At 38.6% G+C, this 26,402-nt stretch overlaps 2 protein-coding genes across 5 annotated transcripts; one reads left to right on the forward strand and one right to left on the reverse strand.

Moving 5' to 3' along the window:
• Positions 1 to 3: 3 nt before the first annotated feature.
• On the reverse strand, positions 4 to 11,607 carry dgcr8 (DGCR8 microprocessor complex subunit). 3 transcript variants are annotated; one of them, XM_077241084.1, is made up of 14 exons: positions 11,461 to 11,607; positions 9,892 to 10,890; positions 9,392 to 9,554; positions 8,454 to 8,596; positions 7,974 to 8,307; positions 7,685 to 7,882; positions 7,032 to 7,133; positions 6,567 to 6,665; positions 6,355 to 6,437; positions 6,156 to 6,256; positions 5,902 to 6,008; positions 2,803 to 2,930; positions 2,588 to 2,701; positions 4 to 2,404 (listed from the first exon to the last, which is right to left on the reverse strand). In XM_077241084.1, the coding sequence occupies exons 2-14, from the start codon at positions 10,585 to 10,587 to the stop codon at positions 2,321 to 2,323; spliced, it is 2,352 nt and encodes a 783-aa protein (XP_077097199.1). In that variant the 5' UTR covers positions 10,588 to 10,890; positions 11,461 to 11,607; the 3' UTR covers positions 4 to 2,320. The 3 variants fall into 3 exon arrangements, with proteins under 3 accessions (XP_077097199.1, XP_077097200.1, XP_077097201.1); XM_077241085.1 differs by having other exon boundaries at positions 11,373 to 11,584; XM_077241086.1 differs by having other exon boundaries at positions 11,275 to 11,581.
• A 969-nt stretch (positions 11,608 to 12,576) lies between these two features.
• On the forward strand, positions 12,577 to 22,310 carry tia1l (cytotoxic granule-associated RNA binding protein 1, like). 2 transcript variants are annotated; one of them, XM_077241088.1, is made up of 11 exons: positions 12,577 to 12,847; positions 13,546 to 13,642; positions 14,033 to 14,131; positions 14,683 to 14,737; positions 14,868 to 14,955; positions 15,050 to 15,125; positions 18,595 to 18,703; positions 19,823 to 19,921; positions 20,164 to 20,248; positions 20,335 to 20,470; positions 20,573 to 22,310. In XM_077241088.1, the coding sequence occupies exons 1-11, from the start codon at positions 12,813 to 12,815 to the stop codon at positions 20,723 to 20,725; spliced, it is 1,032 nt and encodes a 343-aa protein (XP_077097203.1). In that variant the 5' UTR covers positions 12,577 to 12,812; the 3' UTR covers positions 20,726 to 22,310. The 2 variants fall into 2 exon arrangements, with proteins under 2 accessions (XP_077097203.1, XP_077097204.1); XM_077241089.1 differs by having other exon boundaries at positions 12,615 to 12,847; positions 20,576 to 22,310.
• Positions 22,311 to 26,402: the final 4,092 nt, after the last annotated feature.

The raw sequence follows: 26,402 nt of genomic DNA on the forward strand, positions 1-26,402 counted from the left end.
CAGTTTCTGGTCATCAATTTATTTGCATAAACAAATCACTGTATCAGCAATCATGTCACATTAAAAGAAATGTATTTAGGCAGCGTTACTTGCAGCTAAATCATTCAACATTATTCCTTCAACGAAAGAGCATTAAAAAGCACGCATTTCTTCATAACTAATACTCACTTGGCAAGACTGACAGGACAAGTCGTACGCACACCCCAGACATTTATTGGGAAAGTATATTCTCTAAGCACTCTTAGTATGGCAGCAGCCTTGTGCTCATTGAAAAACAGGAAAAGTGTCTTCACAAACAGTTAACATTCAGAAGCACACAAACTAAAACACTAAATCCACTGACAGTGCACTGCATTTAGTCGCTGTCTCAAGAAAACCTGATTCACTTGTGTTAAACTGACTTTGACCTTCCTGTCATTTCTTAAGGCTAGAATATATTTTTCTTTCTCCCCTAATAGTTTCTGGGGCTGGGCAATCTTGCATCAAAATCCTGTCTATTCATTGTATGCATTTGAAATATAGAGTTGGGTTCTGTTATAATGTACCCAAGTGTACCTAAAATAAAAAGTTTAATATACAGGTTTGTTGCTATTAATTTCTTTTTGTTAACCACTTGTAAACTTGTTCACTGTTCTTTTTTATAAATATAGGATTTGTATTAAATCTATATTCAGTCGAATCTGGAATCAAAATCGAATCAAATTGAGAGCTTGCGAATCAAAATCGAATCGGAACATCTGAATCGATACCCAGCCCTAATATTTTCAGGGAAGTGGTGGTTTTCTTCAAACAGGGACCATCATTTTATTCCAGCAGTTATTGCATTCTTTTTACTATTTAATAATTTCCATGTATGTTTAGATATCTTATGAATAGCTATGCAGGAATATTCTATAAAAATGCATAAGACTTAAAGCTTTGGTTCACACTGCTCTTCAAGCTATTGAATACAACAACATGGTCTGATTTTCTTCGAGGTATGGAGTTACCACCTGGTTTTAGGTAAACTGCCTTCTGAAATAATGAATATGGTTCAAACTTTAATACACCGTGATAAGATCTGAACAAAACAAGCACAATCACCTCAACAAAACATTCACAAAACCATAAAGAATTTAAGACAAACTCAAAAAAGCACATGCGTAGAAGGCATTTTATCTAAAATATCAATGCATAGAGCAAGCGTCACTCCACCTATATATATAACGTATAGCATCACAAATGCAGATTTAAGTGAGGCATTTCCCTTTTGAACCACAAGGTACCATCAATGAAAGGGGTACAAGCTAAGGCAACACATACCATTTTTCTCTATTGAAGATTTCCAACCAGTATCTAATGCAAGAGTTAGATTATATCAAAGTTGAACGAAAATGTAAAAAAAATAACCCCACAAAAAAAAAAAAATAGCATACACAAGCATCCTATATCCCTGATGTCTTCCTCAACAAACTACAGTACCTCAAACACTTGTGCTTTCTCTGCCGTGCTTTCTGAACAAGTAGAGCAACTGGTCAAGTTGACCATTGGTATGCATCACCCCTTGAATCAAATTAAAACAAAAGGCTTGTTCATTTCACACACAAGGAAATAGTTCCAACATTAGTGCATTTCTTAACAGCAGTTGGAAGGTAAGTGTGCATATGAAATGCTTTAGAAATACAACATTTAAATGCTTCACATGCCAATAAGAACTAGACATGGCCACTAAAGAAAACCCACACACTTTAAGTCAAACTATTTTCCAGATAAAAGATCACGTGCACTGAATGAACAACTCTGCATGCCACAGAAGCTGACAAAAAGGAACCAATCCTTGTAAAATGACAGACATGTCTGAAAAAAGCATCAGTAAGGAGTACTGAGATAGTCTTGCGTGTGAAATCTGTAGTTCAAAGTAAATATGAAATGAATTTATTTGCCGTTTAAGAAGGGAAAAGCAACATTTTTATTAACATCTAAAAGCCACAAACTTAAAAGCATCAGTAATACTTAATACACATTTTGTATGATTTTCATATAGGCGTTGTCAACAGCCGTCATTATTTGTGCACTTTTCAGGTGCAGAAGTGCATCTGGAGGTATTTAATGCTCATTCTACCTTCCCTGTGCATGTATACAACCCTAACTGAACCCATTCATTATGGGCAATAATTTGACTGGGAACAGCACTCCAAAATCAGATAAAAATGTAACTAGTATTGCCATTTTGCACTGCAAAGTAATGCATAAGTCAGTAATGCTGCGATGACCTTTTGTTATAGAACTATTACCATTGGTCAGTGCTATCTGCTATCACAAGTTGCTGGATGAGGGTTTGCTAGACGTCAACAGTACACAGAGGTTCACTGCCAGGTTGAGCAGACTCCATTATAGTCATCTTCGGCTTCTTTCTTGCCTCCTCCTGAAACGAATATAAAAAGACAAATTAGTACGCACTAGAAAAGCTGTTTAGCTGTCACTTTACGGAATTTATTTTTGGTCGACTGCAATGCATCAACTCGTGCATGTTTTTAATCTTTAGCCAACTTTATTTATCCAAAGTGCAAGATGTGGCTGGAAGAGGTCATAAGGCTGAAAGGCATACCCTTTCTTGAGCCAGTTTCATCATCTCCTCTCGTAGTTTGTTGAGGATGTGGAGGTTTGGCTTGTTCTTTTTGGCATACTGCTGAAGCTCAATCACACTCTTATCAGAGTTCTCCTAAAGACGACAAGAATTCAACATTACAACCACATAAACAAAAAAAGGATTCCCCTTATGAACACGTATGCAGAGTATGATTTGACAAAGTTAGTGCTGACCTTTTTTACCATCTTGTTGCTTTCTCTGCCGTACATGCGCAACAGTGAGCCCCAGTTCTTCACGTGAGGATGAAGCATCTGGAGAATCTTCTGTGACGCCAGCTGCTTTCCAACCCTCTTATTTTTACCTGCAGTCAACAAGTGTTAACAGCATTAGCTATGTGGCTTGTAAATAACCTGCAGGGTGGACCAACACTTATTTCAAAGTCTAACGCTGTGAAACATTGGTTTTTACTTGTGTGTGTACTTTTTAACGGTGCTTTTCATGTTTTTCAGGTAGATCCAACAGTAGTTAGATACAGAAATTGAATAAAGAAATCAAATGTAAAATAAAACTGCATAGTTTTCACGTTAGTCTTACATTCGCTTAAGACATTACCGACTAGGTTTAAAAGGATACTCACCAAGACGAGCATTTTGACAATTTTGTTGTGAAATTGTCCATTCAAGCACAAGACGACGTGAAAGAGCTCAATTCAGTATTCCTGGGTGCACACAGCTTGTTTCGCGTCTTCTTGCGCTTGAATGTTTAAATTGAAAATGTTTTAATGAAATTATCAAACAATATCTTTAGGACTTAAGAATTTTGAAAACTCAAATTACAGATATAAAGTACCCAAAATACAACTTACAACGCATTTAATAATGTATATTAAATCCAAAGTTTATAATGGCTATAATTAGGGTTGGGCGGTATTTCGGTAATATCATATACCGCCGGGTCTTAAAATAGCAACGGTATCAGTTTCAATACCGTCATTACCGGCACTTATATATAATATATAAATATAATTTATTCAATGCCTAAAAATGCTTATGTAGTTGTCAGAGAAAGAGAGAGAGAGAGAAGGGAGAGGCGGTAAATACTGACGAGGCAATTTGTAAATGTTGCAATAAAAAAGGTGACCGCGAGAGATGGAAACACCTGTAACCTAATGTCCACTAATGTCTCACTGTTGCGAGGATGCATTTTGCCCCGAGTTCATTAAATAAGCGCATTAGTTTATATTTGTTAAAATATTATAATGTTATTTTTTTTTACGTTGATAATGAAAACTGAACAGCACGAGTAAGATGGGATGCATCGGGAGTCAGACATTGACCACTTAATTAAGTTTCATTTTTGTAAAAGGCCTTTCTTTAAAGTGAATTTCGTTTTGTATAAATTGTATCTTAATTTTAATAATTTTTTTATCAACCAAAAATAAATAAGAATCAAATATAGCAGACAACATAATCATGACATGATCGTGCGCTGGCGCGCCGCGGTCACTTGCATTGAAATCTCATCATAAATTAACCAAACTCAGTGTATGTCTCACAGACATGACAAATATCTAAATAAAGCTTGAAATTTCATTAAACGAAACAATTCAAAACGAAAACAAATAGGCCACTCGCTGATTATTTAATCCATGATGTGCATTTCTCTCTTTGCGTGTTCATAAGAAAACGGCGATCATCAAATTAAACGAAACTATTCAAAACTAAAAGAAATAGGCTAGCCCACTCTCTGATTATGTAATCCATGATGTGCATTTCTCTCTATCGTTCACTATGGAGATGGCGATTCGTCAATTTCTTTAAACGAAACAATTCAAAAGGAAAAGAAATATAGGCAGCATACTCTCTGATTAATCCATGATGTGCATTTCTCTCTATAGGCGCGTTCACTACGGAGATATCAATCGTCAATTTCTTTAAACGAAACAATTCAAAACGAAAAGAAAAAGGCTAGCCTATACCTTCTGATTATGTAATCCATGATTTGCATTTCTCTCTATATATGCACGTTCACTAGGAGATGGTGATTCGTCAACTTAATCTTCGCAGCACTGACAGAAAAGTTGTATTAATAAAAATCAATGGACGCGTGTCACTGGATTTACAAATGCACTACTTTCTTGTTGCTTGTTAATTTAATTTAAAATAATTAATAAAATGAATACAATTGTCATAATTAAAATAATTAAATATTATTAATTGTCCCATTTTTGCTCATTTATAAATAGTATTTATATCTACCACCCCCTCAGCACCTGGGTTAAAAAATTATTTGGCGCCACCATATTATAACGGCCCACGTATTAAAAATAGTCGAGTCTAAATAGGGCTTCGGCTCATAATTACATTTAATGCAGTCAGCCGGGATCAGACACAACGTGCACGGGTTGGCCTTGATTTTTTTTTTTTTTTGCCCAATCTGGTTTTCAGTTTCTGAACGGTGTAGGCACAAGCCAACAGTTTGGTGACGCAGTCTGAGCTTTATGTCATAATTTTTAATTAGTCACGGTAATACCATATACCCCGGTAAAATAGGGAGGAGGTTTTACGGTATCAAAATTTGGATACTGCCCAAGCCTAGCTATAATTGTTCAATAAGTAATATTTTATATTATAATGTTGGGTATAAAGGTCGACTGATTCATCGGTTTTGCCGATATATCGGTTTTGCTGAAATAGATTGGTGAAACCATCATTATCGGCAAAAGTCCACCAATAGTTTTTCCGGGTTGCATCTGTTGCTGGAGCGGCTGAGAAGAGTATTCTGTCATTACACAGTAGGAGAGTGCTGAGAAGAGACTGCTGGCATTATACAGAGTGAGAGCAGCCTCTAGTTTCTTGTGCTTGAATGTTTAAATTGGAAGGCTTAAACACGTGCAAATGATAAACTTTCATGACGATGCAGAACTTGCCCGGAGTCTCGGGACTCTCTTGACCATTGGACAGTCCTTATTGTCGAGCCCTGCATTTAGATCTAGCGTGTCAATTCTCTTTACGTGACTTAAGCCTCTCTCTTTCTCTCACGTTCAGTGTGCATATGTGAGAGAAAGCGACAGAGGGCGCTCTTAGCCAAGCGACGGACGGTGCGTAAAGCTCAGCAGGCAATGCAATTATCTGCGCTAAACTTATTTTTTGCCTCTAACTCAAATCACAGGCAACTGCAATCATACAATTTACTAGCCATTGGCTAATTAAATTAGTAAACTAAAATAGACTAATTAAAAAAAATAAAAAATGAGTTGCCTAGCGTGAAGTTTTACTCTCAATTGTACAAGGTTGTTCAATTGAAAGTTGTTTTTAAGCATGGATACTCACACCAGCCGCGTACAGTGTGCTTCCCACATGTCATGACGTATTCACTCTTCTGGTTCTTTCCTGGAATCACCTCAAACTTGATGCTGGTGTCACCCATGCCATGGTTTCTATGGAACAGACAGCAATAGATCTTCAGTTGCTTTTCAAAAAGACATGATGATAAGGACCCACAGACTGTCCGGTTGTATTAACGGGTGTGTTTCTTGTAATATTGAATTGTGTGTAATCAAATGGGAAACTACATTATAACATACCTCTTAAGGCACTCATGAAGGATCTGATATGGTGAGAGTAAACCGGCTTTGTTTGTCAGCTCGTACACCCTTGAATCTTCAATACTGATATGATTAAAATACTGTAAGATGAGAGAAGGAAATAAACAGCCTTAAGTACCACAAAGAAAAGAACTCTGACCAAAGATAAAATGTCTTCATTCAGAAAGAGGAGCAGTACCTCCAGTTCATCTCCCTCTGCGGGCTTCTCCTCAGACGTCTGCTTCACAAAGTCAGGAATGAGGATCTCCAGTGTCGCTCGAGCTGTCCAAAGGGGAAGACGGTGTGAATAATTACTGTTCTCCAGTCAAATGAATGTTTATAGTAATCTATTCATAAAAAAAATTTTTTTTGTAAAAAATATAGATTTAAATGAAGAGGGGGAGAAGGTACCAGCTTTATTCTTGGCAAGTTTTTTACTACTTGCTGTTCCTGTGCCATAAGTAACACCATCTATAATGACTGAGGCTCCGAAGGGTTCACTTGGGTTTTCTGTGCAAAGAAAATGTTACATTAAGACCTTTATATTTCATTAAAAAAATAAAGAAAAAAAAGACACCTCAACAGGCCATGTATTACAGCAATTTCACCATGATTAGAGGAAATTGGCACAACGTCAAGCCCAAAATCTCTTCAACTGTTCGGCATGGCCTTAAGCGGCTTATTCCTTTTACAACAGCATCATAACACAAATGTTCAATTGCAATGATAAAAATCACAACCCATTTTCTACCAAGTGACAGTTCATTAGCATAACTGCAAACTATACTGCAGATATGACGTACTAATAATTCAACTCATGGTTATTACTTGCTTTTTTTATTTTTTTATTTTAGTGTTATGCATTATTCTACTTACCACATTCAAAAAAGTTGTAAACTGGTCGCACTTTGAGTACTCTTTGCATATACTCATGTAAAATGCACACTTCTGACTTCCCATTGGGGTTGATTACAAATTCTGAAATATAAACATGGTCAGTCTTGTCAAAACACCACGTTCTGTGCTATAAAATTCATAAATCAGGGTTCGTACAGATACTGTAAAAAGAAATTCCAGGACTTTAAGCACTACTTTTTTGGTTTTCAAGGATTACAATCAGAGATCGCACTTATCAAACAATATCTTTAGTATTTTTTAAGGATTTTGAAAACTCAAATTACAGATATAAGGTATCCAAAATACAACTTACAATGTATATTAAATACAAAGTTTATGATGGCTATTATTGTTCAATAAATAATATTGTATATTATAATGTTGGGTGTACTTCGTATCGAGAAAAGGTCTGGTGGGGTTTATCAGACAGGTTTGCAGTGTTAAATTTACGTCAAAAGATTGTATTTGTGTTTTTTCGAAAAAATAAAATATCATGCACTTTTTGAAGTACCTCTTCATAAATATGGCTGTCTCCAAGGGTTTTCCAGGACTTAAATTTCCAAAAGTCAAATTAAAGTACTTTAAGCACCTTGTACGAACCCTGATAAATGTACAAACTCTCAGACAAGTACCTTTCTTTGTGGGTGCGTCTTGTACGGACAGTGTAATAAGTTTCTGATTGGCTGGTAGAATGGGCCTCTCAGACTCAGCCTGCTTCCTCTTCATGTCCCTGTTGAACTGTCTGCGCTCAGCCCATGTACGGAACTTCTTCACTGTCACTTGCTCAAAATCAAAGCACTTCTCTAGGTAGCTTCTAAACTCCTCAATTTCTGGGATGCAAGTCACAAGTAGATAGGGTTTACAAACCATGTGTATATTGAATAATGTTGCACAAGAGAGAATAAAACCTAATTCTCTTACCAATAGACTCATCTTTGCAAACCTCCACCTTGGCTCTGACCTGTCCCAGCGCTCCCTGTGCAGTATCACAGGCTTGGCTCTCCATCCCCTCGGAGGATCCTCCTGGTTCCATGAGGTCAGGATCTGGATCTTCTGATGTTGGTCTGCCAGTCGGCTCTTCTGTGGCAGTAGAGTCAGGCTCATCAGCTCTCTCTGATGAGACGCCCTCCTCTCCAGATTTCACAGGAGACACCTCTGCTGTCGGAGTCACCTCTCCATTCTGTTCCCTATCTTCATGTTCCTTCATTTTCTTGTAGTGCAAGCAGGGAATGCTACTCGTTGGTGGGTCATGTTTCTAGGGGGGGGAAAAAAAAAAAAAGAGTAGAATACAGGGATGAGGTGCATGAGAACGTAAAGATCAATTCAATTCTTAAGTAGAAATAATGCATCAAGACAAATACTACTATGAAAGTCTTATCTTAGAGAACTTAAACCATTTACTCTAATGCTTCCTGTTCCAAGGAAGTAAGGTCTGGACCAGGTCACAACTCTGGTTTCCCGGTGGAGGTAGACTGGAATGCCAGAGTTATGGAATGTCATGATCCAACCATCGGGTAACGGCTCAGTTGGCGGACGCCCACGACCTTATAAAAAAAAAAAGCGATAAAAATAAATCAGTAATATTAATGTCAATCAAAAATGATAAACTAGAGTCAGAGTCCTATGTAGGTTTCTGTTCTGAATTATCGTTAGTCACTAACAAAAACAAGCATTTGTTAACTAAAACAACAAACAGTATAACTGAAAAACTAAAATATATTTTCACAATGCCAAAATTGACTTTAAAAAAACATGACCACAATTTAGTTTGATACTGAATATACACTACAATTTAAAATATATATTTTTAAAGAAATTAATATTCTTGCACCGCAATAATGCATTAAATTGATTGAAAGTGACAAAATACTTTTACATTGTTAAAAATGACTTCCATTTTAAATTAATGCTGATATTTTGAGCCAAAGAATCCTGAAGTGAAAAATATTTATCAGTTTCCACAAAAATATTAAGCTGTTTTCTACATTGATAAGACATATCGGTTTTTGCTGCCACAGAAATTAATTACATTTCAAAATATATGAAAAGAGAAGTTATTTATTTTTATATATAGATATATATACATAATATACACACACACAAAGATTGCAACTCAAACTAAATTCTCAGAGAATAAAAGTACAGAAAACTATAACATTCATGAGTTTGAAAAGACCCATCCCCCTTGGGTATTTATGTAAATATAAAGGGATGGATCACCCAAAAATGAAAAATAAACTGAATTTTCATTTTTGAGTGAACTATCCCTTTAAAATTTTAGACTAAATTACTTTAAAATGTCTTAGAGTAGCAACAGTGTTTATGACTATAGGGCTCACTCTTAAGAACGGTCTTAATTTTGGTCATCATGGGCTGGACTCCGGACTCCCCATCCGAATGGTGATCACTGTCTCCAGCGAACTTGTCTTCAGCTAGACGCATCTTCTTGGGCAAGGGCATGCCTTTCTCCAGCAGGGCATCTACATCATTATCAAAGTCCTCCTGGAAGAGCAGGTAGGTAAGAAACTGGCAGCCAATGACATGTCATCAACTAAACGTATGCTGAGAAGCCGATTTGAATCAAGCCCACTTTGGGAGCTGTAATTCAAATGTTCTTCAAATGGACCACCTTGTTACACTCCAGGATCCATCTTGATGAATGAAAGACAGGTGCTCTATTTGTGCTAGATACACATTTCAGTAGATGTTTTGAATGATGGGCATTTACAGGTTTAGATGACAATAATTAACCTACAATATAATGTAGGCTAATATTTCAATTTGAACAGAAAGCCAATGACCAAAATCAAAGAGTTCACAATGAGACCATGCATTTTACCTCATAGCAGTAATTCAGGTCCTCCTCTTGCGGTTGCTCCTGCTGAGCTATCATCTGAGACCTGAAACCACTCTGCTCTCCGTCTTCCACTTCCAGAAAGTTCTCGCTGAAATCTTCCAGGTCGTCCAGCACGGCAAACTCAACCTTGTTTTCCTGCTCTGTCTCCATCTCTTCGCTGTTTCTAGCTAAACCCAAGGAACCGCCGCTCATATTCGAGCTGCCCGGAATACTTCTCTGCTTTAAAGAATCATGCAATTCGCCATTCAGGCCCTCTAGGATCTGATCTTCATTCCTAACCTGCCCAAAACCAGTATACAACACCTTCCTGTCTTTGCTCTTGCTGCTGTCAGAGAAACTGACACTGATCTTGACATCTTTGAGGAGTTTTAGATCAGGTAAGAATTTGGTAACTGGGGGAGCGTGGCGAGCGGTCCTAGGGCACTTGGCCATGAGCTCAGAGTTATCTGACAGGCAGCTACTAACGGACAATGTGCGCTTGTTGAGGAGAAGCTGTTCGTCCCTGTCCACTGCTGGGGTGTGTTGGTGTCCATCACCACCAGAGCTAACGTCCATTTCCTCTGCGTCACTGGACGTTTGCAGGGGAGGTGGTGGAGGTGCTTTACAGTAATCATTCCCCGCAAATACTGCGTCTGGTGGCTCCAATGGGAGGGGAGGTAAAATCTCATTCACATCCATGTTGAATTTCTTTAAAAGAGCTATGTTAAAAATTATAGGAGAATGCAATTGGGAAGGGATCTGTCTATTTCAGCTAAAAAGCCCTAACACATGCATGAACACATTACAAAACTCAAGACACTATTTAATAATATTGATGTGAAATGGTTGAATATGCTAAGCTGACTACATTGTTCTTTTCATTAATGTAGACAGCTTTTTAGAAATCACTGTCTCAATTATTGGAAATCACAATGCATTCAGCTTAAAAGTTGACCACATCTAAACTCTGTCCATCCTAGGAAGCCAGATCTTCTGTCAGTACTGAAAGAAAGAAAAAAAGAAACATCAGGAGAAATTCAAAGAGCACCATAAAACATAGAACGGATCTTGATGGCTAAACTTCTCAGATGCATATTTAATTCCCCATATGCTTATGATGTCGTATGCCGCAGACAGCCGTATTAACACAACCGACTAATTGTGCATTTGTATATCGCGATGAAAATAATCGAGTGTTGTTGCTAAAAGGCTCGGCAAATAAACACTTTATTTGGAAGTTGTTATAATGAACCATAAGCCTAAAGGCCTTTGCTAATTGGTCGGCTAGGAGTAACTAAAAGCGATATGGTTACATTTTACCAAGCAGACACAAAAAAATCTGCAATTTAACGTTACTGTCGCATATTCTTGTCATAAAACAATTACCAGCTCGCTTTTTGTTTTGTTCTGCAGAAACCGATTTATGCTTGGATTGGTTGATCCGTGTGTTAGCCATTGAAAGGAGCCGTGTGCGGCACTCAAACCTTTTCAGCTGAACTGAACGTGAATCTGCTAAATGTCGACAGGAAGAAATATCAGAGAGCTTTCGACACACTCTTCTCTTTTACTCACCTTAGTTAGGTGAGTAAAAATGCTCAAATGCTCTATTGACGACCGCATGCACTAAAATGGCTTTCTCTGTTTGTGGGCTCCAGATGGCCGTATCCTCTCTCCGCCATCTTCACTGCAGAGCGGCATCAGGGGATCTGAACACGCCTCTCAACCGGTGCCAACGTGCGTTTGATTGGACCAACGTGGTCTATTTTTACTGAAATTTGATTCACATGCTCCTAAATTGCACTTTAGGAAGATTTGAAACAACATATTTATTTCTTGGCTTGGTGAAATAAAATAATACACCAAAACATTAACAGACATGATCAGACACATAAATAACACATTTACAGAGTTGTGTGGATTTGTGAGTGAGCAGTGAGAGAAACTTCAGGCATAACTTAGTTTGCATGCGTGTTTAGTAGTGGTGTACAGTTATATTTTAAAATAACTCAGTAAATATGGCTATTACAAGTTTTTCTTGCTAAATGCAAAAGGCATGAAATGTAACGCAAAAAAGGGCTGTATGTGTGTCAGCTATGTACGATTCGTGATTCGTGAACGAATCGTGCTTTTGAGTCGGATCTTTTCAATGAATCGGTTGACTTGGAGACAGTCGCTGTTCATCAAATCTGTTATCCCCTTGAATGTCTTTGGTCTTACCTCTATTTTATAGTAAGCATTACTTTGATGTGAAAAGTAAGAGATACAGGAGGGTCACCAAATCCGACAAGGCAACACGTTACGAAAATCTGTTACCCTCTATTTCACGATTCATTCTGGTGATGCCTACACTCTTTTATATTTTAATATTCTAGAAAGCATATTGCTTTGAGATAACACAGAAATACAGCAGGGTCACTCTTTCAGAGATATGTAGATGATTTAATGTGAATGCATATAAAGTATGAAAATTAAGCAGATATTCTAAATGACTTAATTTTTTGTAAGCAGATCCCCCCTGGAACAAATTAAATTGGGACAGTATAAATCACAATAAATTCCTTTATAAATACAAATTAATAGATTTACTTATAGCTTTACTGGAACGTTAGACCTTATGAAATGCCACGCCGAGATGTGATGTAAACGATTCACTGAATCAAAATAATCGATTCGCGGAAATGAGCCACCAGGGTCAGAGTATGATCTGATAGGGGGCAGTAATCGGTCTCTTTCTCCAAAAACAGCAGACGCTGAAGAGGAACGCTTGCAACGTCATGCGATGACGTTTTATGAGTAACGTCAGAGGAAGTTATTCCAGTAAATTCGCGTTAACTAACAAGTTAAAACCTTAGAGGCTTTATCCACTCCAACGTTAAAAACAGAGCAGTTTTTAATCAAAGCGTCAACCTTTTCCCACCAGCACGATGATGATGATGGACGAGGATCAGCCCAGGACATTGTGAGTGCTGCTGTAGTTTAGTCGGCCGCTTTGCGAAGCCAAACTCGTGTTTAAACACGTTTATTAAAGCGGCGCTCAGGTCGCAAGCACAGCGAGCCAAACTTCACAGTATGAACTCAAGAGCATGAGTCCGTTAATTACTCCGTGTTATATATATTAATTGTTATATGGACGTCCATGCTTTCAGCGCCTGCAGCATAAGCCGGCTAGACAAACACAAAACTGGGGCAGCGGAGCCGAGCCTAGCAGAGGTCTTGGACATGAATATACTGTTAGACTTGACCCTGTTTTAATTTGTCCAGTTATATCCACATGGCTGAACTAATCTGTCCACATTATGAGTAATTACATTGCAGAAGAGGGTTTTGCTAGCATACAAGTTCCGTTGGTAGCGCTAGGTTTCCGTTACCCAAAGAGCTAACTACTAAAAAAGCGCTTAAATGTTATTATACCCCCCACAGGGCCTTTATCGTGCTTTTTTATGGTGTAATATGTGGCATCAGAAAAGACAGCGTATTTGCTAGAGGTCGTTTCTATCACATATAGAGCTTTAGGATCACATTAGCTGTTCGCTCTCGTGTGCTGAAAACGTGGCAGAAATGAAACCCCGCGGAATGCGCTGCTGGCGTGAGAGATGGAGGAAAAACCCAACGCAGTGACCGTGTTTCTCTGTTGGCTTTGCTCTCCTGTGTTTTTAGGTATGTCGGGAACCTCTCCAGGGACGTTACGGAGGCCCTCATCCTGCAAGTGTTCTCCCAGATCGGACCCTGCAAAAGCTGTAAAATGATCATTGATGTGAGTTAAAAGAACATCTGAAAATCCAGGGTTCCCACTGTAATGGAAAACGGGGAATTTTTTTTTACATTTGCTTTTCAGGCCTGCTAAAGTAATTCAAGTTAGTAGACTCTTAAGTGTCATGGGACATATCTCTAGTTAATACACTTTTCTAACTATGTACAGGTCTAGCTGTTGTTCTTTTTGAATTGATGAATCAGTTCACAAAATGGTCTGTATGATTTGATGGATGAACAGTGGATTGATCTGCATTAGAATGATTTTGAAAAAACATGTGGTAACTGGATAGGTCATGGAAATTCACTGATCAAAAAGTGGGAACATTGGAAACCTGCAACTCCCCAAAATCTGTGTTTGACTTCGGTTCAATTGGTCTTTTTTTCTTTTTAGACGGCCGGCAATGACCCATACTGCTTTGTGGAGTTCTATGAGAACAGACACGCTGCAGCAGCTCTGGCTGCCATGAACGGCAGGAAAATCTTAGGAAAGGTACGAATATATCTCTCATACACCCACAAAAGTTAGCTTGATGTGGTTTGAAATGAAGCTTCATTCACCTAGTCATGTGTTCATTGTACATGCTCATAAAATTAAGCTTGTGGATTTAACATAGTAATATGTATTTAAATGTAGCTGAGAATATTATGGCTGTATTGGCATTTATAAGCAAAAATATTTTCTCAGAAAGTCCTTGCAACAAACCAAACCCCTAAATTTTTCCAATGGAGTGGCTCATTACTCTGTCATGTTCCACACTTCACACAGCATGAGAGAATGGCACATCCTATTTGTTTCTTTGAGTCATCTTTTGGGTACAGGTTGACCACTTTTATTTTTGTTCTCCCCTGCATGTCTGTTAACCTACACCTAGCCTTGCTTTATAATCATCTACACCAGTACCAGTCCTTTAAATTGAGCAAATCCATGGCAAAAATATATTCAGTGCAAATATTTGATCAGGTAATGAATGACAACAGTCATTGATGTTATGCTGATATTTGTCTCACTCTTCCCGGTCTCTACTCTGCTTTCTTTCATAGGATATGAAAGTTAACTGGGCCTCAATGCCAAGCAGCCAGAAGAAAGACACAAGCAGTAAGTGTCCTCCTTATGAGACGGTTTAATTTGACTTTTGAATATTGCTAATGGATGCATGTGTGGTCAAACTGTAAAGCATTAATTATTTATCTTTGTCTAACTGTTTCCCCTCAAACCATTATTGTAGATCATTTCCATGTCTTTGTCGGTGACCTGAGCCCAGAAATCTCAACAGATGATGTCAGAGCAGCCTTTGCTCCATTTGGAAAGATATCGTAAGGAGAATGTAGTATTGTGTAAATCAGGTGTTATTTAAAACTAATTAGCGCTGGATTGTCTTAACATTTGGATTCTTCATGTTTGGTGCAGTGATGCCCGTGTGGTGAAGGACCTGGCCACAGGCAAATCTAAAGGATATGGTTTCATCTCCTTCATTAATAAATGGGTAAGTTTTCATGTTATTCGTTAACCTGTTGAAGCACTCTAGCCCAACCTCGGGCTTGACGTCACTTTGTTTACTTTACTTTTACTATATAGACTAAAAATGTTGATAACAAATTATACATCATTTGGAAGGTCTTGGGGTTTAGTGTCAATAGATAGTGTCTGTTTTATGATATAGATGCTGCAGCGACAGTAATATAGTCATTTGTGTTGGGAGTACAAATGACAACATACAAAATCAAAACGGGACTTCATACCTATGATATGAAATCGCGACTGTGAGATGAATCGTGTTTTTCGCATTTGGGTAAACTGTCCATGACTAGAGTCCATGGATGGCTGTCTCGACCATATTCATCTGCTCATCGTTTTTCTGCGGCGTTCAGGTCAGGCTATCATTGTAATCCTCATCGCTGTTGAGGACCCAAGTCGCTCAAAGTTTTTTCCCCTCATGAAAAACATGTTAGAAAAGAAGTGAGATGTAGAATGCATCAGAGAGTGAAATCATAACAATGGTGATTTCTATGTGGGCGGATACAAACACCCATGGGATGTCTATGTATTGAGACAAAATACTTTTTTGGAGACTGAATGCTTTCTACTGCCTGCATGACATGCCATTTGTGTATGTATGGAGATAATAGATTGTTTTTGGAGGTCGATTGCTGTCTGAATCGGTCGTCATTCAGCATCTGTTTATGTAGCATATTTATATAATGTATCAGGGATGCTAACAATTAATCAATGATCGATAGGATTTATCGATTAAATTCTAATCAATGGTCAATTATGCAAGGTCATCATTTTAAGTAGTTTTGAGGCGCGTGCAGCACATGCACAAACCGTGCAGCACAGACACAAGGAAAAATTATGCGAGCACGCCATAGTTATGTATTCTAAATGTATTAATGTCTTCAAGTCATGCAATGGATTAGGTAGGCTAGCCGTTTATTGAATCATAATTAACCTAGGGTCCCAAAAATCCTCCAAATGTGATTTTACAAAACATAAAGAACTAGTGTTAATGCCACAATAAAAGTGCATAGAATAAACATTAATAAGATCCTGGTTGATGAATGATGATCTTCCAGCGCAGTTTAAGCTGTGCACTTCTATCCTATGGCGAATGGTAAATCAAGACCCGTCAATCTGAGCGATCAAACCAATCCAAAGTGCACTCGGTGTCTAATTACACTCTACACTTCATCCCTGCCAACTATACCCACCCACCATCCCCGAGATCCAGTTTCCATTGGTTGAACTTTCAAATGATGTTGGAGAGAACTGCGACGCGATTCGATCCCAGAAGTCCTATAATTGAAGCCAAGCAGCATGGCATGTCACACCGTGATCTACGCATTGTCTTATGTTGTGTTTGGGCTCGTTCGAGACTATCTTTATTTAGAGCAGGGGTCTATACCATGAAGCCGGTTTCGGTGGCTAGCCAGCTATGTTTCAGTTTAGTTTGCACCAATCCTGGGTTTTAAGGACCGTGAAAGTGGTTTGGCTTTTAGGAGTGTCCATCGCCATAGTAACTGACGCTCCACGGCTAACCTGGTCTGGGGCAGGTTATGTTCCAGGTAAGAGGTTGCAAACCGAAATTGGACCAATCTGCTGTGAGCAAAGTGACATGTCAGATGCGATAGTCAATCCACCTGTTTCTACTCCAAATTAAATGTCACTACATAGCAAATGATTTTTAAAGACAAAATCATCTGGCTTTTAGTAATGCTAATTTAGAATAATAAATTTGAATGATTTAGATATTATGTAATTATTATACCCTTAATTAATCACACATGTACAATTTTAGTTCATCAATTATTATTACGCAGAGTTTAAATGAATAAATACATAAAGCTAATATAAATACGCTTTAGAATCAATAGATGAAGCTATAAAATGACTACATGTGAGCTTAAATGTTCAACTCTCTCTATACCTTTATCAACTGTATAAAATAACTTTTACTTGCACATCAGTGCAACAACAGTAGCGAGAATTTTTCTTTTAGCTGTCCTCTTTCATAGACAGCTATTTAATTCTTGCTGTGTAAATTTGTTTAAATTCTTACTATTTTAATACTCTTATTTAAAAAGTGAATTGCGCTGCATCTCTCATGAGAAATGAATCGCAGTTTCACTCTTTCTCAGCATGTGATTTGCTGTTCGCTACTGATGTCACACCTAAACTTAGGATCAAAGCCTGAGTTGACAAATTTGATGATCAGCATCATGGTACCAACAAAGCCTGGTTGGATTGGTTTGGTTTTGTCAACTCGAAACTAATCCTGTAACCCTGAGTTTGTTCAACTACCATCATGGTACAGGCCCCAGGTATTGATCTACTATGGTTTACTAATGTTTCATGAAGGTGCAAACAAATAAATGGCAAAAAGCATAATGGATATACTGCTTACACGTGCGATGTGGCGATTTTTTTCCATTCAAATACTTGGTATAGTTTTCTAACTGAAGCAAATGTGCTTGTATTCTGCTAGTTGAGACCTTTTCAATGATATGAGACACAATCTGTTATGTACGCCTACTATGATTTTACAGATAACATTTTCATGTAAAGCAGTTATTTTTCACACTATGAAAATGGAGCACTTATAATATGTCAGCTAATTTTAAAGCACTTGTTAAGTGATGGTCATATACCCTATTTTCACTGTAAATCTAATCTTCTAAACTTTAAAAAGACACCCATTTTGTGTTGGTTAAGCAAGAGCTTATGTAATGTGATAACTTGGCGCCCCTGCTTCGTATTTTAGAGGTTATGGTAAACGATTCATTGATTGTTAATTTAAACATCCCTGGTATGGAGACAAAAGAGGTGGCTGATGCTCTGTGAATGACTGGCAAACAACTTTTCCAGTCATTCACAGTTTCCGTGTATGTATGGCGACAAAAAAACTGTTGTAATGTTTTTTGTTTTGTAAATACTTTGAATGTGTGTGAATTTATGATAACACTAAAATGTGTGTTCATTGTTTATCACTAGTCATAGTAAAAACCTTGCAGGAACCCCCATACCCCCCACTCTATTTTGTTAAATCGCCCTTAAATTTGAAACATAACAACTAGTCTAACAATTAGACTTTTGTTTTTTCGCCCATTGTTTCTAGGTGTTGCAGCCATGTTTATTAATAATATTTTTTTTAATGATAAAAAGACATCTCCATACCAATGTCCAAATACCATACCAAAACTTTTTATATTTTAACTTGTAATAATTTGGAAAAATAAAGCTCAAATTGACTTCTTTCAAGATACCACAACTATGCACATACTCCAAAGGGTTCAGGAAATACAACCATTGGAGTTCAAGTATGTCATTTTCATGGTGTGGGCTCAAAGGGGGGAGGGGGGTGCATTTCAAGAGGTTAAGTGCCAAAATAATTCTCTGTTCCAACAGGTCTTTTTTTGTTATTGATGAGTTTGATTGGTTTTGTTTGCAACTGATAGGATGCAGAAAGTGCCATTCAGCAAATGAATGGCCAATGGCTGGGAGGAAGACAGATCAGAACAAACTGGGCCACAAGGAAGCCATCCGCTCCCAAACCAAACAATGAAGGTAAATCAGTTTAAACTATCGTTTGACATTTTCTTTAGTTTCCAATTTCTTGACCACCTATTATGGAACTAGGTATTCTTTTTAAAGAATTTTAATATCATATATTCGACCTAGGTGGTATTACGAGTTTGTACGATATATCGATATATTTTTTTGAAACGAGGCAATATTGTTTATATCGATACAGTAGTTTGATATGAGCGCATCTGAAAAATAGCGGAGGACGCCGTGTGAGCTGCAGTGTAAGTACATAGTACAATTTGTCCAAAACATGTTATATTAAGGGCTTCAAAATAACTGGTAAGATATAGTTAAGTTTAAAGCAACTTGCCCTTTCAGATGCTCTGACAGATACTGTTGCTGACTGACAGAGAAATACTTGCGCTGTTTAATGCGTTTGAGATGTAGTGCTTAACTTACATTTCACAGGTATATTATCCATCTGTAAATGTTATAAAGTAAAACAAATATGTCCATTTCACTGTCAGGAGAGGACAAGCCTTAAATTCAAGCATCCGTGAATGAGCGCCGCCACGTGCATGCACGCCAAACACACGGAGCACAATAGAATAGTAGCAATAATTCTGACTAAAATATACATATTGCTAAAATATTTGTTGTTGGAGACCATAAATCAGCCATATGTGGAATTTTAAACCTACAAATATATGTTTATGAAAGTGACCATTATAATGGTTTAATATATCCAGGCTAATATAATCAGTTTGTGCTTTGTTTTTATTTTCAGTTTTAGTTTAGCCTTTAGTCAGTTTAAAAACGCAAGCATTATTTCTGTTTTTAGATTGTAATGTGATTTTAACCTCCTTTTTGCACATAATATATTGCAATAGCCTACATTACATTCACTGTGTTTGTTTCCATATCCTTCCATATCAACATTGTTTGTAGGATATCATTGGGCAGAATGTGAAACAACACTTTTTTTTTTTTAAATACAAATTTTCTTTATCCAAATAGATATGTAGGAAGTACCAAGATGTATATCGTATATCGCCATTTAACCAAAAAATACAGAGATAAAATTTTTTGGCCATATCGCCCAGCCATATATCATATGTTATACTAGTCTAAAATGTTCTCTATCTTTACTTTATAAAGGATCAAGCAGTAAACACTTGTCCTATGAGGAGGTTCTGAACCAGTCGAGTCCTAGCAACTGCACCGTGTATTGTGGTGGCATTGCTACTGGCCTTTCAGGTTTGTACAGATGTCTAAATGTTGTAAATTAGCATGTTGTGAAAATTATAATAAAAAAAAAAATGTTATGTGATATTTTAAGCTCTAGTCTAATTTAAATGTTTTGGACCGTTTCAGTGAATGAATAACTGTAATTCAATTAAAAGGTCTTATATTGAAATGTGCTTTGAAAGATTCATCTTAATGCAGATCTTATATGCAGTCAGTGTTATGTTTGAATGTGTTTTTCTCATCCACTGTAGATCAGCTGATGAGACAGACTTTCTCTCCGTTCGGGCAGATAATGGAGATAAGGGTTTTCCCAGAGAAAGGCTACTCATTTGTGAGGTATGCATCACACTACTACTCTAAGACTTGAAATCCTTCACCTATGCATATACAGTATCTGAAAATTTAGCATGTTGCTTTTTCAGGTTCGATTCTCATGAGGGTGCCGCCCATGCCATAGTGTCTGTAAATGGGACCTGCATTGAGGGCCACACTGTGAAGTGCTACTGGGGAAAAGAAACAGCTGATATGAGATCCATGCAACAGATGCAAATGCCCCAGGTAGCCCTTTACCTTGATCTTGACCTCTCAGAAACATGTTTTTCCTCTGCCCTATTGCACACTCCTGTAAACTCAAGTCTTACGGTTTCTTCTTGTCCACAGCAGAATAAACCCACCTATGCTGCCCAACCTTACGGACAGTGGGGTCAGTCATACGGCAACGGTCAGCAGATGGGTCAGTATATGCCCAACGGCTGGCAAATGCCCACTTACGGCGTCTACGGGCAGGCCTGGAATCAGCAGGGATATAAATAAGTACAAATGTGGCTGACTAATCCCTCAGTCCAATCATTAAACCCCACTTCAGTGTGGCATCTGCCCAATGGGACTCACCATAACACCGGTTCAGGGGTTATTGAAAGGGCTGCATTCAGCCCACTGTACATTATACTCAGACCATTAACTTGGAAGGAATCCTGTCTTTTGTTTTTAGGCCCCAGGATTTTTTTGTTTGTTTCTGTCAGATTTTCTTTTCTTAAAAGTACTGCATTTCGGGGACTTTAATTGTCTAGTTTTGCAACAGATGGAATGTCTTTTCAATGTGTTGAATCTGCAGGCTCAATTTAGCTCACACCTCAAACGGTGTAGAAAGTTTGAGGTCTAATATACTGCATTCTTTCTATGGAGTTCTTGTCTCTAAACCTAATTTGTTCACGAATATTTTTTTTTTTTCTGTCAGTACGGCTATGCTTTATATTTTTACAAGAAAGGTTTCAAGAATTGAGTCGTGTGATCCTGTTAATCAAATATAAAATATTTTATCTCTTGACGCCTAATGATAAAAAGTATTCTGCATATATAGAGGACATTATTCCGTGGCCTTGAATACTTGAGGTTTCAGGAAGTTCTTGATAAAGTTTTGGACACAATTACTAAAGCTTTTAACAAGTTGTATTAACACAGAGGTGCAGAAAACATGCTTCCTTTTTGTTCAGTTTAAACGTTAGACTTGTTCATTTTGTAACATGGAATTGTTAGCTCAATTTTTAAAACTTTTTGTTTCATGTTTTTACAAAATCATGTTTGCTCGGATCAGTTGAGGGTGTGACAGCACAGCGGCTAATCAGCGGAAACGGCAGTGCTGTAGCATCTTTGTAAAGATTTTTGTAATTCTGTGTAAAATGAGGTTGTGAATTATTTCTTTAAATCTTGTAAATTCAGGGTTTGTTGAACATCTGTAATGTAATAATGTTGCATGGACATTCTGAGCTCTGTTCTTGTTACAATCTCTTGTGAAATCCATAAAAAGGTGTTCATTAGAGTTTCTGAGATGAAATTTTTTTTTTCAATGCTCCCTCCCCGTACTTCACCCTCAAGAGTCATTGTTGAATTCACAAGCCAAAGACATTGACTACGATGATGCGAGGTCTTGGATGCTTCCACCTTGCTGTATTGAAACAGGGATTGTAATGTCAGTGTTTTCGAGAGGTGTAATATGGAAAGGTGAAGAAATGCGAGATGCTCCTAGGTTTCAGCCACATGTTTGAGTTGCTCACAAAGCCTAATTATACCAGACACTGATGTTTTTCCTCCTACCATAATTCACTTTTAATTTTTTCTTACTGGGCCCTAAAACTGAGTCATGCTAAAAATGGATTGAAACAAATTGAAAATGAGCAACTGTCTTTTTTTCCTTTAATTTTTCTTCTGTGTCATGTAAATTTATCAACATAGTTATTTAATGTCACTTTTCTCTCTAACTGGGATTTTTTTTTAATTTGTAAAAAGCTAGAGAGATTTACTGTTATTTTTAAAACACCCCGATTATATGCTTCCATCTAATGTTGTTCTATTTACTCTTTCATGTGTAAAAACACTTAATAATAACCATTCAAAACTACTTTCAGTTGTCTTGAGTGTTCAATGAACAAATATTTACCAGTATTTTTTTACATTTGTGTGATAATTCATGGTGCTTTTTTGTGAAATATGACCAATACAGATCGGTTATGGGAGAGTGGGGTAAGATGTGGCACTTTGCTACAGTGCTTTTTACACAGTGAAAGAAAATGCATCAAACAGAATACATTAAATTATAAGAAAAAGTGTTCTGGTCATATTTTTAAAACATAAAATTCTTGACAGGAAAATAAAACCGTTTTAATCTTTTATTAACATGAAAAATCATCATATATAAACGTGAACTTTTAATTTTCTCATTTTTTTGTAGCCTCTCAAGTACAATGTAGAAAAAAGTCCTTGATCATTTTTTTTGCAAGTTTTTTTTTCATTCTGCTAGCAGCCCCATACAGCAGTGCTTTGTGTAAAAACCAGATAGTAATAATGCTCAATTATTTTTTAAAAGATGATAAAGTGATTTCGTTTAACTGTTTTTTTAAATTCTCAACATTCTGAAGAATTTTTTTGTATTACTACACTGTATTAAAAATGTTTTATTCAAGGTCACGTTTTAACACCTTGTTTAAAGCTGAATTTTAAAGACGACCTATCATGCCCCTTTTCACAAGATGTAATATAAATCAGTATCTCCAGAATGTGTCTGTGAAATTTCTGCTCAAAATACCCCCTAGATCATTTATTATAGCTTGTCAAATTTGCCCCTTTCTGGCCATGAACAAAAACACACCATTTTTGTGTGTGCCCCCGGCTAATTAGATAGTTTTAATTTGGAAAACATTTAGATATGTCTAAGTCGAAGTGTCATCTAAAATTTAAGACCTTTCATAAGTAAAAATAAGACTTTATAAGACTTTTTATGGCCTTAAATTTTAAAAATCTAATTTAAGACTTTTTAAGGATCCGCGGGAACCCTGTACCAATCAGTAGCTACTTTGAATGAGGGATAGAGAGCAGAGAGCGCTCACTCTGACCATTTTTCTTGAAATATTTTTTAAATTTGGGATCTTTGCATGCCATCACGTTTGGGGGGGGGGGCAGTCACGGCATTTGGGGGGGCATTGCCCCTCCTTGCCCATGCCTATATCCGGCCCCGCTTTAAATGCAAATGAGCTGTTGCTCCAGGGCCGATCCTTTACATGAGCTACTCCGGCAATATTTTTTATTATATTTCTTATTTTTTTGACATGCTTGCAGAGAAAGGCTTACCAAAACAAAGTTACTGGGTTGTCACTTTTCACGTTTTCTGGGTTGGTATATACACTGGAGACCCTATTATAGCATTTAAACAGAAAAAGTCAGATTTTCATGATATGTCCCCTTTAAAACTGGAGAATTCTGCCAGTCTGGTGTGCTTTGGTTAACGGTTTGCTAAAGGTTCCACAACATTGCAGCAGTCTGCTTTCTCTGTCTTTAGTGCACCACAATATTGTAATTTCAGTATAATAAAAAAAAGTTACCCTGTTTTCTTGCAGGGCTCTGAAAACTGTTGCTGAATGGCCTCAGTCATGTCATGCTGCTTCAGTAGTGTTGCCTACATCTTCACCTTCTCATTCTCCTGCAATTAAGTGTTCAAACACAGTCAGAAGTTAATCTAACTAAACTTTTTGAAGAATGTTTGTTAGTTCATATTCTAAAAACAACATGAGCACCAGCTGTACAATAACTTCTTAGTGATGCTAGCTCATTCTAAGATGCCAATGTTTTTCTTGTGAAAATATTTTACATGAGATAAACGTGAAATCTGTCTACACATCAAAATGTAACATCTTATGTTAAAATGTAATGTAACCTCCTCCGTTTAAATACTTTGGTCAGTTCAAGAATAACATATGCACTTTAATATTATTTATTTAAAGAATTAAAAGAGCAGTTTCATGTCTTTCTTTGAATTGTTCAACTGGTCGAGGTTGATATGGGATTTAGAAAACAATTAGTAATAAGTAATGGAATTATTTTTAGAGAGAAAGTAATTTAGTAGTAATCTAATTACACAGTTAAAGATGTAATTAGTAGCTAGTAATTAATTATTTATTTTAGAGAAACTTACCCAACTCTATGCATAAATTTTGAATAAACGACTTAAGAATACACATATGACCCGGTGGGATCCATATGGAGAACACTGGGGTGTCCAGCCGCAGGTGGAATATTTCAACCCCAGGGGTGGCAAGGTGGCTTGCCAAGGGAAAGACACATGCTCAGAGAGGCTTACAGTGGAAATACACATGTGGGGGTCGCCCAGAGGGGGGGATAATGCACACGGAAGGCACCTAGCCAACACGCAGGCAATAGACACTGGCATCGACATCAGCAGTGCTGGAGGAACTCAGGGCTTGCGGGGAAGCTCACCTGAGGACTTATCGCACGTATCCAGTCCGTGGAGTGGAATGGCAAGCAAGCGAAGACACCTGAGTGTGTCCTAGTACTGGCCGGTTGAAGCGAGTACATGAGAGGACACTGGCTCCACTCGGAGATAGTAGAATCTGGCGAGTGTGTTGGGTGTCGCTCAGCCTGCAGCTCTGCAGATGTCTGTTAGCGAGGCGCCATGTGCTAGAGCCCAAGAGGAAGCCACACTCCGGGGGAGTGGGCTGTCACACCAAGGGGGCATGATCGACCTTGCTGCTGGTATGCCAAGCAATGGTGTCCACATCCCGTGAGACAACCTAAGCTTGGAGAAGCCTTTCCCCTCAGCTTCCCACCATAACAGACAAAGAGCTGGTCAGAGGTCCTAAAACACTGCGTTCTGTCTACTTAGGCAGGGAGTGCGTACTAACAGAGCAGTGCCAAGGCTGGGTCTGCCTCCTCCAAGGGCAGCGCTTGCAGGTTCACCACCTGGGTGGGAACCTTGGGCACATATCCAGGCCGGGGTCTCGGGATCATGTGAGAGTAAGCCGGCCCGAATTCCAGGCATGCTTCGTCAACGGAAATGCGTGCAGGTCCCCTACCCTCTTGAAGGAGGCCAATGCAACCAGGAGCGCTGTCTTAATTGACAGGAACTTAACCTCGACTGATTGCAGAGGCTCAAAGGGAGCACTCCAGTATGACCTGACCAATATGACCTGCTCCTCGTCCTCCCTGATCTCGCTCAGGGTTTGTGCAAGACGGCTCACTGGGGGGAACGCATACTTGCGGAGCATACTTTTTTAGAGCGTGCCGTCGGGGCAGAATATGCCTCAGTCTGCTCATGGGCAGTTGAGAACTGTTGGCAAAGCCCTCAATCGCACCGCCGAAGAGGGCGATCTCAGATATGGGGGTGTCGAGCAGACGAGTCCGCCCGACATCCTGCACATCGCACAGGTTCAGCCACATGTGAATGGTGGACATCCCCTGACCCAGGGAGCGTGCGGTCACTTTCATCGCTCAGAGAGCAAGGTCAGTGGCGGAGCGCAGCTCATTAAGGAGCCCTGGGTCAGTCCTGCCCTTCTGCATGTCCGTGAGCATCTGGGTCTGCTAGACTAGCAGAATGGCCATGGCACAAAGAGAGGCGGCTGCCTATCCTGTGGCTCTATAGGATTTCGCCACAAGCGTAGACGAAAAACTACAGGCTTCGGATGGGTGCTTAGGATTGCGCCAAGAAGAAGCACTCTGTGGACACAGTAGCATCACAACAGAGCGTTCAACCGGGGGGACCCTAGTGTACCAATGGGCAGCAGCCCCGTCGAAGGGAGGAAAGGCGGAGGAGATCAACAAAGGATCGCGGGAAGACATGGGGGTCTTCCAGGATTTCGAGATCTCCTAATGCACATCCGGGAAGAAAGGTATTGGGGTTGGATGCCGACTGGTGTCAGCGGCCGCACACAAAAACCAATCGTCCAGCAGCGAGCGTTCAGGACAGGGTGGAGTGTTCCAGTCTAGTCCGATGCTCGCGGCGGCCTGGGAAAGCATGGCCGTCATCTCAGGATCTGACTCGACAAATGCCATTTGCACACCCGAAAGTGGCAGCAGTGTCGAATCTTCACGTCCTGAAGATTTTTGCCCGCCGTGTGATGCTGCGAAGGACAACAGATCCGATTCTGGAACGTCAAAGGAAACCAGCGGGGGGTCCGAAGACGGGCCCACGGGCGTCCCGTGA

The sequence above is a fragment of the Siphateles boraxobius genome, unplaced genomic scaffold (assembly GCF_051911475.1).
Source record: "Siphateles boraxobius isolate OS27281-9 unplaced genomic scaffold, OSU_SipBor_1 24, whole genome shotgun sequence".
NCBI lineage: Eukaryota > Metazoa > Chordata > Actinopteri > Cypriniformes > Leuciscidae > Siphateles > Siphateles boraxobius.